Consider the following 15,522-nt stretch of genomic DNA (forward strand, 5'->3'; position numbering starts at 1 on the left):
CCTCTCCCCATGCCATCTCTTCCCACATAAGGTGAGAATTACTGCCACAGTGAGGCACTCATAATGGCAGGAATGTGTGTACCTCTCAAGTGTAAACAGGCAAGATAATTAAGAACCCACTATAAAATTTAAAAGGCTGAGGCAAAATGCAATGATATGTAAGTTCTGCTGGGATTTAGAATTCAAACCACTAAGTTCTACACAATGAAAACACTTATATAAATGTCTAAGGGCAGACAGAATTCTAAAGGTTAGTTAAGTGGCAAGGACTATGGTGGAATATCTATTTCAGAGAAGATGTCTCTAAATACTAAATTTAGAATCTAAGTCATAAATAGGATACCAAGATGCTATCAACTCCCACTGCTCCATCCCCAAACAATGATCAAAACTTCCATTTTTAAAAAAAGTATTAATTTTCCTAATCTCTGACAGGCTTACACCTCCAAGGAGTTATGTCCTACAAAAGGAGCTTATTAACCAAATAAATCTCTGATTTGCAGGAATGGGAAGATTATTCTCTTTCCATGAATAATCATCATCCAATACCACATTCCAGTGTACTCCAGGAGAATAGAACGCCTAGGTAAACAATGTTTGACTACTCAAAGAGAGTCATTTTCTTAAACAAATTAACCACCATACTCTAAGAAAGAGAATAATGACATCTTGGAGATATTTTTAACTTATAAGCGGTTAAAGATCAATTTAGATTCTTCTAATAAACATGAGGCAGATACATATTCCCAGAATAATGCCCGGCACTTACAAGTATTCAATAAATGTTTGTAGAAAAGAGAAATTTTGCCCTAAATTAAATGTAATGCTCGTAATTTTCAAAATGTCTAATGACTGCTAGTTATCATTGCTTTGAAAAAGGTTAAAAATTACCTTGAAAAAGCCCATATTTATTATACTAATAAAACCAGTAGTTTATCTACACACCAATACGTTCAGCAAGTAGAATTCACATGGCACGAACACTTTAATGAAATATTCTAAACTAGTATTGCAAAAAGAAAAAAACGTTTCACAGAAACAAATTTCCCAGTTCACCAAAGGTATACTGGCTCATTCCACTTATCACCTACTTCTACTCCCCTTAACTCTGGGCCAATAACTCCAAGCATTTTTTGGAATTGTAACATCATCATTATTTGATTTGGGCAGTAACACTGCAGCATTTTAAAAAATCAAAAAGCATTAATATTTTAAAATATTATGCTACTCTCTTTAAATTTATGCTATTCTCTAATATATTTGGAGAAATCCTAGAACCAATACTAGGAAATAATCTTATAATCAAACTTATCTAACATTTAAACTTTTTACTCAAAAACATCCTCAATGAAATTCCTTACTCTGAAAATTGACAATTAAAAAAGAAAAGCATTTATCCTGTTTTTCCTGTACATACTGTACTTTAGGGTAACCTTAGTTGCTAGTTCTAGGTAAGAGGAAGTTCTTCATTACAGAAGAATTCTAGCTACTAAACACAGAAGGAATGAAAGTCCTAGAAAATCACCATTTTGCAACCTTTAATGAAATAACTGATTAAGGAAACAATTCATTGTTGAATAAAACAGGGATTAGGCTGTCCCTTTGAAGCTACTGATCTTACCATCACTAAAAATGGGACAACCATTTACTTCCAAAAAAAAAAAAAAAAAAAACAGGTTGAACCTAATAAATCCTACAAGTTAAATGATTACCACAAGGAAGCAAACCGACAACTATAGGCTATGGGACACTCTACAGAACCACCAACCAAGTTTCTGCAATAAGTTAATGGTACGAGGGCAAAAAGAGGGAAAACTGCTATAGAGTAACTTAATTAAAAGAATCATAAAGCCAAATGTACCACAAAGACCTTGTTTAGATCCTGATTAAAACAACTGTAAAGAAATATTTAAGACAATAGGGGAAATCTGATTACAGACTATATTACATGATGTCAAGGAAATGGGTTTGGTTTTGTTTTTTAGGTGTGATAATGGCACTGCAATTAAGTAAGAAGATTTACTTGAAATGTATGAAGTATGATGTCTAGAATTCGTTTTAAAAAAATACTTCAGGGGCTTCCCTGGTGGCGCAGTGGTTGAGAATCTGCCTGCTAATGCAGGGGACACGGGTTCGAGCCCTGGTCTGGGAAGATCCCACATGCCGCGGAGCAACTGGGCCCGTGAGCCACAACTACTGAGCCTGCGCGTCTGGAGCCTGTGCTCCGCAACAATAGAGGCCGCGATAGTGAGAGGCCCGCGCACCGCGATGAAGAGTGGCCCCCGCTTGCCGCAGCTAGAGAAAGCCCTCGCACAGAAACGAAGACCCAACATAGCAATCAATCAATCAATCAATAAAAAAAAAAAAAAAAAAAAATACTTCAGCAAATTAAAAAAGGAGGGGGGAGTGAAAGCAAAAGGGTTTAAGCCAATATAGCAATATCTTGATAAGTGATAATAATTCTGAGTGATGGGTGTGTGGGCTACAATGTAATCTCTCTACTCTAGGTTTAAATAATGTTTCATCATCAATGCATTTTTAATTTCTTTAAAAAAAGAAATTAGATTTTAGTATAAGCATGTACTTACATAGTTCTAGATCAATAGTTTTCAATCCTGACTGCAACATTAGAATATATGGATAACTTTCAAAAAAATACCGATGTTTAGATCCACTCCAAATCAACTAAACCAGAATCTCTGAGGCTAAGACTCAGGCATAAGTTTTTTTAAAAGGTCCCCAAGTGATTCAAATGTGCAGCCAAGGTTAGGAAAGAACTACTATTCTGAAATGAAAAGAAAGTGACCCATGTACCTCTAAAAAATGTATTAAGTGAATTTTTTGTAGAGTGACATCAATGAAAAAAACTTTTAATATTCATGGGCATTAATATTAAGCCTTAGAAAACATTAGCATTACTCAAGGAAATAACTTTTGGGAATATGTAACAAAAGTATCAAGAGTTTTCTGAATTTTTTCATGAGGCATAAAATAAAGTCTATCAAAATATCCTATACCTCTATTGTACCAGCTTATGTACACTATCTACAGTTTAAAAAATATTCTAACCACATTCTCTGATTTTCACAACCTCAATCAAGTAGGGCAAGTATAATAATCACTGCTTCTAATAGATGAAAAACTGGGTCTCAAAGCTCTTTCAATGGCTTGTCAAAGTCATCCAGCTGGTAAAAGTAAAAAGTTGAGAATAAAAATTCAGGTATTCTGACTCCTAGTCAAATATTCTATCCCGGGAGACTTGGCCCAAAACAAACCTCTGTTCTGGTTCCAGTCATGGGCATCACCAAGTTGATTAACATTATACCTGTACCCATCTTGATGGTGAAAATAGTCATCAGTGCTGAACACAATGCCATCACGACTCTGACCAAGCAGAATTCTGTTAATAAAAGAAATCATAAAGGTGCCATTTACAATATAAAATCTATAACCGTCAGAAATAAGCCACAAAGGTTATTAAATGAATTTCTGGTACATACTTACAAGTATATTGCAGATAGACTAGCACAGGAGCTGAACCTTAAAAAAGCTTTCAGATTTCAAACATCACTTCACACTTAAATCTACACAGTAATAGCCAGTAATAAAAACTTTTTAAAGTGGCTTTTGTATTGCAACTTTTAAAAACACTCTTCAATCCCAAAATGATGTCAACTATTATCCATGATTTAACTTTAGTGAATTTGTATTTGGTGTCTAAAATTGCCTAAATTTAGTGCAACAGGTAACCTAAAAGACAAGTAAGCCTAATAAGCAAGCAATTTACCTGAGGAAAACTATATTTGACTGAAGACAGCTTTGATAAACTCATTCCTATGAAGCACAAACATCTATGACCTGAAAGTGGAACTTGAGGTTTAACGCTGTGAAACAACCTATGATCCTCCAGAGTAAAATCAAATTTAAAATTTTTAAGAGATTAAATTACTAAATGAAATTAATTACTAAATGCTAAAGAATACACTCTAAGAACAAGGCAGTGGTAATCAAGCTTTGTTCTCACAATATGATGCCATCTTTAATTCCTAAGCACAGAGAGACTGACAAGTGTTCAGAGTGTCAGGGAGTTCCCATAACCAGTGACTCATGAAAGAGACTGGAGGTGTGCTGAGAAAACAGAAAAGACAGTAAGAATAATTTGGATCCAACAATAACAAAAATATTTTGTTATTTATCTTCCCTCCCTCAACCATTAGGCAATTGGATATCATTCTATTGGGGTTGGCCAAAAAGTTCGTTGGGGTTTTTCCATAAGATGTTGTTAAGATGTTATGGAAAAAACCCGAACGAACTTTTTGGCCAGCCCAATATAATTTCTTTTTGAGATGGGGAAGGGAGTAGAAGGTGGTAGAAGGGATGATACTGTCCTGGGATGATTCAAGAATACTTCCTAATAAAAAGTAATAGGAAGGATTTCAACTATTAAGATAACAAACATCTCTCCTTTCCTCAGGTTATAATAAAATTGTATATATTTTACAATAAAAATAAAATCACATATATAAAAGTTTAAAAATTTAATATACATTTTCACTCATAGAATTATAGTTCAAATTACTTCAAATAAACCAAATTAAAGTAAATGGTTTAAATTATTTGTTTGCTTGTTTGGGAGGCTGGAGTTGGATTTCTTTTTTAAGCAGCCATAATTTTCCCAAAATATACCATCTAACACATTTGGCATCTTACTGCTTATAAGAGATAACCCAGAATATAAAAATGCCACAATATTAGTATTCCAAACCGAAGCTCAATCACCTAAAAAGATCTTGATCATCATCAACCATATGATACCTAGTTACAGTCAACAATACCAGAAACCTGATACCATCTTTCCTAAATACCTTATGTTTCTTTTCTTTTTTCTCCTGTTCTATAACTTTATTAGGTGATCTTTCAGATGTTAATAATAACATACTACAAGAGCACAGGAGCTTTTGTATCCAAGAAATGTTTAACCTCTTCCAAATAAAAAAAAGAGTGGGGAGGGAAGGGACAGTAAATCAATTTACATCATTAAACCAAGTCAACATCAAACATGAGTAAATCTCAATGAAGAATATCTTAAATATATAAATCATAATTAAAGCAAGTAATTTTAGCTTGGAGAGACTTTTTCCTCCCAGACTGCTCACACATCTTTTCAAAATTCCCTGAATTATCTCCAATATACCTGTATCAATCTAGATATATCTGATATCATACCAACCATTTGAACCAAAAATAAATTATTTAAGAATATTAGTATTTTCAAAATTCTTATAGTCAGATTCTATCAGAACCCTCACAAGTTAAGACAGGTACTAAAATGGATTCTCAGAACATCAAAATTTACAACTTTGAAAAATCAAGTATCTAATAAAAAATTCAGATGTGGTCCCACTGGCCACTTGATTTGTATTTTTTCAAAATCGCTATCTTTTTTGAGGACCTAGTATGTGCCAATCATCTTACATATATACATCTATGACCGCATCGAATTCTCACAACAACCTTGCCAATATGGTATTAAATGCAGAAAAGCAAATAATTTCAGAAATCAGGCCACCAGAATTACATAAAAAGTGATGGGAGAGCCAAAACCAATGGCTTACAAGATCCCTGCCTCCTGGAATTCACGCCCTTATATAATCCCCTCTCCTTGAGTGTGGGTTTGAGTCAGCAACTAGCTTCCAACTAACAGGATATGGAATTTCATTTCTAAGATTAGATTATGGGGGGGGCAGGAAGTGGCTCACTTTCTCTCTTCACATTGTGAATGCGGAGAGGCCCAAGTAGCAAAGAACTGAAGGGACTCTCCAGCCTACAGACAGCAAGGAACTGAGGCCTTCAATCCAACAGCTCACAAGGACTGAGTCTTGCCAACAAGACTTGTGAGAGATATTCCATGCAGATCCTCCCCAAGACAAGCTTTCAGTCCAAAACACAGCCCTAGCCAACATCTTAATCATAGCATTGTTAGAGACCTTGAACCAGAGGCACCCAGATTCCTGTCCTTCAGAAACTGTGAGACAATAAATGTTTGTTGCTTTAACAACTCAGCTTTAAGGCAATTTGTTACACAGCCATAGAAAACTAATGCACTCTGTGCTTATAACTTTCACTTAAGTAAGAACAAGTGAATCATATTCTTTAAACCTCATTTTGAGAACCCTATTCCCCCAAATGGTCTACTACAGAGTTAATTTTCATATTTTATTTTTTTAATTTCTAAGAACCATATATATTTTTGTAATATATCATGTACATTTAAAAATAGAAGTGGTGCAGTGGTTAAGAATCTGCCTGGTGGTGCAGTGGTTAAGAATCTGCCTGCCAATGCAGGAGACACGGGTTCAAGCCCTGGTCCGGGAACATCCCACATGCCACAGAGCAGCTAAGCCCGTGCGCCACAACTACTGAGCCTGTGCTCTAGAGCCCGCGAGCCAAAACTACTGAGCCCGCGTGCCACAACTACTGAAGCCCGCGTGCCTAGAGCCCATGCTCTGCAACCAGAGAAGCCACGACAATGAGAAGCTTGCACACCGCAACGAAGAGTAGCCCCCACTCGCCGCCAACTAGAGAAAAGCCCACGTGCAGCAACGAAGCCCCAAAGCAGCCAAAAATAAATAAATTTAAAAAAAAAATATTTTCCCAAATAATTCTGAGTAAAACTGACACTTCATGAACCCTTTACCTCCTGACGTACTGAGTGGCCTTGCATACCCCCCTGGTCCAGCTATCAATAAATAAAAAAATAATGCTGTCTTGTGTAGCTTATGCTACATGCTCAGAGTGGTAAAGGCAAATCCTACATGAGTTCAGAAGGAGGATTACTGAGGGGTGAGATGAGAAACCAAAACCTCAAAAGTGGAGGCATTTAAGAGAACCTCTGAATAAGTAGAATCCTGAGAACAATGAACGGACAAGTATTATGTCTCCTGCAGTGGACGGCAGGGTACTAGTCCAAGCGCAGAAGGATATGAAGATAGGTAAGGACTAAATCAAGGAAGAAAGGGACTTAAATACTATCCCAAAAGAATGTGAAATTTATCTAACCCCCTATAACTCATTACCACATAGCAATACTAAACAACGTTATCTTTTAACGTTATCTTTTAACGCCCCAAATCAGTTCAACTCTGATCCTCCAAATCTTTATTCCTTTTTTCAAAGCTCACTTGGAAAGCTAAATCCTACACGAAACCATTCCTCACTAGAGAATATGTGGCTTTATATCCAATCCCAAACAACCATTTCTACTTCATTCAAAAAAAGTACTGACCTAAAGAGAGACTCCTGCTTCTTTAACCAAGCTACTCAAAGTCAGGAGTCAGGTATAGGGCTACACATGTGATAAATATTAAAGTGAAGGATTAGGTAAGAAACACACTACCATTTACATCCCCAGTTTGATCTCTTATCAGTTTTTGTAACTTCTCCCAAGCCCTTTAACCTGAACTCATTCTTTTTAATAGCCTGTACTCCTTCTAAAAAATGAAAAGACTATAATTCATCTCACAACACTGTTACATATGGAAGTACTCTCTAAGTTGTAAATGATAACATAAATGGTATTTGCAACTGTAACTTCCATTCTTATTATACCTAATTCCTCAAATAAATATACATATTATATATAATCACCTCTGTCATCTCCCACTACAATTATGTCTCCTTGAAATTTTTCTGAATTACCACCACACTTCATTCACTTTCAGTTTCAACATACTCCAATACGTTGTTCCAAACCTAATCATTCTTTCTCACATTTATTCTGTACCAGAAGCCCTCGCTAGGAGATCTCTTCATCCAATTTCCAAATTTCAACTTTTCTTTTCTCTGATATTATATTCTATATCTAGAAGAATGCCCATGCTTGTAAGACAACTTCACTCTTAATTTCTATTCTATCTAAAGAAGCACTGAAATTTCATTTTCTCTACAAAACCTTCACTGCAAAGGAATCAAAATACATAGACTTAAATTCAAATTCATTTACAAAATCACAGCTTACAATCTAGCTTGAAATGTCTGCATCATAATTTAATCTTTCTCCAATTTCCTGCTTCTGAAGAAATTTTGTTTAGGTGGTTCAGAGTGTCTTGCAAATAAATATAAAACATTTACAAAATGGTTCCTTGGACTTTTTTATCCTCACCCAAAGACATCAAATAAATTTTCTTTTTCTCCTTATCTAGCATAAATCTTGAATCATCCTACATAAACTACAAAGAATTTATATTGTTTTTCTTTGTGCTATTTTTCACAACTGCACAAATGTACTGGAATGCATCAATATTCTGTTTTTAAAATGTAAACAAAAACAGGAATTTTAAACATTTTGGCACACGATAAGACATCATCAGTTCTAACTCCATTAATTCAGATATTGCTCATTTCAAACTCCTTAAAGAAACCAAAAAAGGTTCTCTCTGTCAATAATGGTATGAACACAGCACAGTTCTTAAGACACACTCAAAATTCCCTTCCTTGGGTTATCTCATTTGCTTCTCACAATAATTCCAGAAAAATAAGCATTACTCATTTTATTAACAGCGAAACCTGTCCAAGGTCACTAAGTGAAATAACTGAGCCAAAGCCCAAGTCTTCTACCCATGAATTCAACTCCTCCTGAATAGCTGACTTAAAAGGGAAGGCCAGCACAGTTCTCAAATAGCATTTGCTTTCGTCATCGTCCTAATTTTACATGGTGAATCTATATTTAAAGCCCTTAGCAGAATCTTAACATAAATATATATGCCAATTATCCTTTCCTCTATCAGAAAACATCTTCTAAAATATTTACCATCAGATGCCATTCTCAAGTATAACAAATTAAAGATTTTTTACTAGAAACATAAAAGCATTTGCCACTGATTACAACTATCATTTATGATTTTTAAGTAATAAATTACCAAGTATTCACTTGGTATCCTTTACTTACCGAGACAATGTTGTTTTCCCAGAACCAGGCAAACCTCTTAAAAGAATAAGTAACTTCTGCAATTTATTTAACTTTTCCTCGTGAAAATGCTGGTTCATAAACCTGTCAGTTCCATTATGCTTGTCCACAGAAGGATCTTTCCAGCATCCTTCACTGGTTTCATAGAAACCATTATTCGCATATTCATCTTGCACAGTGTAGCCATTTCTAGAGGGATGGTCACTACTGGTAATGTCACTACGGTCAGTATATTCATTGTTCTGATCAAAAGTCAAACAATTCCAGTTAACATGACAACTATTTACATAATATCCATTTTGCATCTGAAAGCCATCTTGGGCATGGAAAATATTTGATGATGGATTTGGTGGAACGTTGAATCTTTGAATATTTAAGTGATAGTTAAAACTGGGAAGATGACGGTCTTGTGGTACTATAAAAGAACGCATTGATTGCCACTCAGGCCTGAAGGAAGTAAATGAATTGCCACAAAAGGTAGGTATTACTTGTCCATTATAAGGATATTTACCTGGCTCATTCCGAACACACTGCTGATAACCCTGCTGATAACCCCAATATGACTGAAGGGCACTGGTAAGATCTCTTTTCTTTTCTTCTTCAGACTTTAACAGATTATTATGGCCCTGATAATATGGAATGAGTTGTTCCTCAGAGGGTTCACGTTCCTTACAACTGCTTTCTGAATCACCTTTTTCATTTTCAAGCTCTTCAATTTCTTTGTAAAACTGGAATAATTCATTGTCAATCTCTGATTTTTTAGAATTAAATTTCTGTTTCTCTTCTCGTTCTCCTTTCCAATCTATACCACTGATAGTGCCGCCTTGATTCCTCCTTTCATTACATTTCTTTTTCTCATGGGGTTTGTAAATGGGTCCTATAAATGCTTTACTTGTGCTATATATCTCATCATCTGTGGATACCAATGGAGGACGTGTAGCCCGTAAAACTTGTGAATCAACAGAATTAATAACATCTGGCCTATTACCAAGCATCTCATCATGCACAGGTTTCAGCAAATTTGTAGTTTTGGTTTTGTCCTCCTGAGGATACCTATGTCTTCTGACATCAGTGATGGTCACAGGGACCCAATCATTTCCAGTTTTCTCTTGCTTTCTCTGAAAATTAGCATTACCATGACGGGGGAAAACATATGCCTCTTCAGTAGACTTCAATTTCTTATAGCATGGTTCACTTATTAGTTGTTCCCCATGTCCCATGGATTTAGCTTCAATTTCACCATAAGGCATCTGAGGAGCAAATAAATCACAGAATTAACAGCTAATATTTAAAAAAATCTAAACAAAAGTTTCCTCAGAAACAACAGGAAATAAACTTAATTTGATATAAGCATTTAATAACATTTTCCCAAAATGCAAAAATTATAAAATTGTAATTTTATAGCCACTTACTATTGTTATGACATTATGATTTAAAGAAAGGGTCTCACTGAAGGTAAATAAACATTCTCTTTTTAAAAAAGATATATCTCATCTTTAATCTAAATGATGTATTTCTGAATTTAGAGGATGTAAGCAAGAATTTAAGCAAGCTCGGAAAGCTTAATCAGTAATATATATTTTGATGATATAGACATACAATTGTATATTAAAAGGAAGAATAAGAACTTCCCTGGTGGCGCAGTGGTTAAGAATCCACCTGCCAATGCAGGGGACACGGGTTCGAGCCCTGGTCCGGGAAGATCCCACATGCCGCGGAGCAACTAAGCCCCTGCGCCATAAGCCCCTGCGCCACAACTACTGAAGCCCGCGCGCCTAGAGCCCGTGCTCCGCAACAAGAGAAGCCACCGCAATGAGAAGCCCGCGCACCGCAAGAAAGAGTAGCCCCCGCTCGCCACAACTAGAGAAAGCCCTAGCGCAGCAACAAAGACCCAACGCAGCCAAACATAAATAAATAATTTATAATAAAAAATAAATTAAAAAAATAAAAAAGGGAGAGTAAGTCTGCCAACCAAAGTGACACATATCCAAACTGGTTGTGATAAATAGCATCATAAACGTCTTCCTGTTTAAAATCACTAGGTCCTTAAGCAAACCTCAGACAACCACATCTCATTAGCAATCAAACGTCAAATTAACTCCAATGTCAGTCTTTATGGGTCCTACTCTTATGAGTAGTGTAAAAGTGGTTTCCAAGTGGGTGTATTACGTTAATTTTAAAGAAAAAAATAATAATTTCTGTTGTACTGAGAATGACGGAAATATGTCATATTATGTTTAAAAAATAAATCTGGCAACTCCCCAAACCAAAGCCCTCATCTTTTCCAGATGGTTTGTCTATCTCGAAGATAAATTCTGCTTCCCTTGAAATTTTTTGGGGGACCCTCAAGAGTACAATTCAAAAGCCTGTGTTAGTCAACACTTCATTCCGCCCGCTCTCTGGTCTTCCCTCGTCGAACATGAGAGCAAAAGGAAAGGGCAAAGCGACGAACCAGAATGACACAGGTAGACCCTAGAGAGGCTGAAGGAAGATACACCTGGAGAGAACGCCGTCCTCCCGGAAACAGCCCCGTCCCAGGCCGCTTCTCACCTTCTCATTTCCTCATTAGAAACGGCAGAAAAGTCCCAAGGAAGAGAAAGGAGGTTGCATTAAGAGAGAGAGGCCTATACACGACCTGAACCCTAAGGCCTCCCGACCTCCAAAGAGGGCAGCCCGGGCAAAAGAGCGTCACCCAATTTCTCTATCCCAACGGAGACACGTTCAGGTTCTGTCTAGGAATTCCAAAGAGCTCCGAGGCCGAAAGGTTTACTCCCGGCTTCTACGTTTACGGCTAAACGAAAAGGTTGAGGCAAAAGCAGGAGGAGAACCCAACTCGCTAATGGAAGAAGGAAGAAACCGGAAAACGTCAACACCACAACCCCACCTCGCCGAAAATGGGATGTCTACTCACCTTACACCACAGTTCTGCATTGACCTTTACCTCTCAATAAAGAAGGTGAAGGAAGCACTGAGACACTGCCCAAAGCAGAGACCGGGAGGGACTAAAAGCCCGGCACTCAGGAGCGGAGCAACAAGCCTGGCCTCCGTACGCAAGATGGCGGCCACCTCACGGTTGCCCCGGCAGGAATTACGGATTCTCGCCAGGCATTGTGGGAATTGAAGTCCAGCTTTCACACCCGGCCTGGAAACTTCAGCCTCTCCCAGAATCCATTGCTTGACATACGCGCTAAGGGCCATAAACGTAGACCGGAACTAGTTCTTAGGTTGGCGCCGGGAGGTTGTTTAGAAATAGCAACTTCGGCTAAGAAAGGTGGCGACCTGCTTTTTAGGGCCACCCCTGAAGGAAGAGAGACTGTGAGTGCCTGGCTCCGCAAATAGAGACATAAGCGGCTCTCAGTGCATGCTTTTAAGGCTTTTTGGGAGACAAAGTCTTTTTAAAGGGGAGTTAACATTTGGTCTCGTCAACTAGGGTTGCCGACGTTTCTATGAAATGCCAGTCAGTAATTGCAGGCTCAGGTTTTTCTGTCGCAGAAGAGAATCGCTGCAGCAGAGCCTTGATAACAGATAAAAGTACTTATGAGAAAAATCACTTCTTGTCACAGCTGTCTTTTGTTTTGTTTCGGGAAGGAAAGACCACTTACTGAGCTTTCCCATTAAAAAAGTCGATTTGTGAAAAGCGCTTCTATAGAACAGCGCTTGGTAAAAATAAGTGCTTTGTAAGTGTTTGTTAAATGAGAAATAACTACAAACCGAACAACTGGCAATCCTCAGTTCGGGGTCCCTTCCCTCTTCGCACCACCTTCCCACTCTCTCTAGACCCGCTCCTTCACATGCGTTCTTTCCTGTCCCAGAAAGGGAAACTGCTAATCTCTTCATACGTATTTAAATAAACCCGTTGCGATAGCGTTTTAATTTATAAATATAATAGTTAAAACCACAGTCTGGAATATTTACATTTGATTACTTAACAGCCTTATGACCAAGAGGGCTCACCAAAAGCAATCCATCCCCTTACAGTGAAAGACTCGTCCTCAAATACAATTTCTCTCATCGACCTTTATTTGATCATTCCTCGTGATTAGATTCAAATTATGCATCATCGGTGGAAACAACAACATAAGTGAAATTGTGTCCTTCCTCGGGATATTACATCCGGAGGCACAGGATGTCTGTCTGTCCATTATAAGGTGATATTCATTTTTATCACCGGATCAAGGTGTTGTCCAGTTTCTCTGCTGTTTGTTTTCCCCCTTGCAACTCATAAGCAATCTGTGAAAAGATACTTTGAGACCAAGCAAATGTCTTGTTCCTAATCAAACTCTACCTTAAGGTTTTGCCTCCATTGATGATTCTTACTGCAATTGGTCTTTGCAATGATAGTTACAAAATGTTGATTTTTTTCCCCCTAACTCCTTCAAGCCCTCCCCATTTATTAGTCCTGATGCTACTATAAAGCCCTCCTTACTTATTTAGTATCAGTATGAATTTTTGAATTCTTTTTTGTTCAAGACGTTATAATCCATTGCTGTTCTTATTTATTTGCTTGTTTATTAATAGACTATTTTTAGGACAGTTTTAGGTTCAGAGAAAAATTGAGTAGATAGTACGGAGTTCCCATGTATCCCCTTCACCCCACATACAGTTTCCCCTATTATTAACCTCTTACAGTATTATGGTACATTGTTACAATTAATGAACCAATATTGATACAGTAATATTAAGTACAGTCCATAGTTTTTCAGATTTCCTTACTTTTTACCTAATGTCCTTTCTGTTCCAGGATTCCATCCAGGATACAATATTATATGGAGTTGTCATTCCTCCTTAGGCTCCTCTTGGCTGTGATAGTTCCTCAGGCTCTACTTGGTTTTGATGACTTTGGCAATTTTGAGGAAAACTGGTCAGGTACCATGTGGGATGCTCTTCTGTTGGAATTTATATATGCTTTTCTCATGATTAGACTGGGGTTATGGGTTTTTGAGGGGAAGACCGCAGAGGTAAAATGTCATTTTCATCACGTTGTAACAAGTGTACATGCTACCAACATAATTTATGATTGTTTATGTTGCACTTGATCATTAAAGTCGTGTTTATCAGGTTTTTCCACTGTAAAGTTACTCTTCCCCCCCCCCCCTTCCATTCTGTACTCCTTGGAAGGAAGTCACTGTGCCCAGCACACATTTCTGGAGTGCTCTCCCTTCATTAGGGTATTTATATAATTTGTTTGGAATTCTTCTGCATGGGAGATTTGCCTCTTCTCTCCCACCCTTATTTATTTTGATGCTCAGATTATCTGAGATTTGGCCAGCTTCAGGTTGGCTCCTTTTGACCTACACGTTGAGAACTTCCTTATCTTGTGGCACAACAAGATTTTCCAGACTTGTCCTGTACATTCATTACTCCTACCCTAGAATCAACAATTTCTGCAAAAGTCTTGATATCTTTTGTTTTTTTCTTGGAGAATGGTATTTAGAAGCTAAGACCTTGGCACTAAGAGTGCTTATTGATACTGGGGTATTATTGCTTTCAGGTCATCTCAGTAGACAGAAGTGGGGGAGAGGGGAATAGATATTTTTTTTCATTTAAGAAATCATGAATGTTGATACTTACAATTCCAATTGAATTCCACAGTGTTCTTTGTTGCCTTCCCCATTTCATATTTGTGTCTGCCTTCTTCAACAGTGAGAACCTTGTTTCCTCACAGCACATTTACTTATTTGCCTAATCCTGCATAAAATAGTTTCAGAATGGCTACATTCACGTAATTACCCATAAAACAGTTTCAGAATTTATACATTCACATAATTACATAAGCAAGTCTACTAAAAAGGTAGTTTTTCTTCCCCAGACCGAGGGTTGAAAATCGAAGTACTAGGAGCAAAAATGACTTGGATTACTTCTCTCGCCCTACCCCATCCCACTTCAGTGGTTTTAAGTTAGTCATTTGAAATACACTTGAGTTCATTTGTTTCTATTTCCAGTTTTCGTTTATTTTTCCTTCCATTATTGATAATTTCATTTTACTTTTGGAATATGTAGAATAATATGCTTGCCAAAGTATAAACCATACAAAAAGATATATTCAGAGGAATATCACTCTCCTCCCTATCTCTCTTTTTCTTTTAAGTAATTTATTTTTTATTTGTTTATGTTTGGCTGCAGTGGGTCTTCGTTGCAGTGCAGGCTTTCTCTAGTTGCGGCCAGCGGGGGCTACTGTTCATTGAGGAGCATGGACTCTAGGCGCACAGGCTCGGTAGTTGTGGCATTCAGGCTCTAGAGCGCAGGCCCAGTAGCTGTGGCCCACAGGCTTAGTTGCTCCGCAGCATGTGGGATCTTCGTAGACCAGGGATCAAACCCGTGTCCCCTGCATTAGCAGGTGGATTCTCAAACACTGAGCCACCAGGGAAGTCCCTCTTCCCTATCTCTTGAACACTTTTTCCTGCCACCTTTTTTTATGTATACAATTTTATTGTTTCTGATGTATCCTTCCTATGTTTCTTTTGCAACAGTAAGTAGATATATGTATGTTTTCTTACTTCTCTTTTCTTCCTCCAGAGTGAACATACTACATATGCTGTTTTGCATTTTGTTTTTTT

At 37.4% G+C, this 15,522-nt stretch overlaps 1 protein-coding gene across 6 annotated transcripts in view; it reads right to left on the reverse strand.

Moving 5' to 3' along the window:
• The window catches only part of N4BP2L2 (NEDD4 binding protein 2 like 2), a 74,779-nt gene extending 62,747 nt beyond the window's left edge, over positions 1-12,032 (reverse strand). For 3 of the 6 annotated variants that reach the window (XR_014237270.1, XM_082366285.1, XM_082366286.1), the window contains exons 1-3: positions 11,877-12,030; positions 8,948-10,215; positions 3,276-3,400 (exon numbers count right to left, since the gene is read on the reverse strand). Coding sequence is in view for 5 of the 6 variants with exons in the window: in XM_082366285.1 (XP_082222411.1) it covers positions 3,276-3,400; positions 8,948-10,215 (1,393 nt within the window). In the remaining variant the exon portion in view is untranslated. Of the gene's footprint in view, positions 1-3,275; positions 3,401-8,947; positions 10,216-11,876 lie in introns of all 6 variants that reach the window. The other 3 variants (XM_082366283.1, XM_082366282.1, XM_082366284.1) reach the window with 2 other exon arrangements.
• Positions 12,033-15,522: the final 3,490 nt, after the last annotated feature.

The sequence above is a fragment of the Balaenoptera borealis genome (genome assembly GCF_965194805.1).
Source record: "Balaenoptera borealis genome assembly, chromosome: 18".
Taxonomy (NCBI): Eukaryota; Metazoa; Chordata; class Mammalia; order Artiodactyla; family Balaenopteridae; genus Balaenoptera; species Balaenoptera borealis.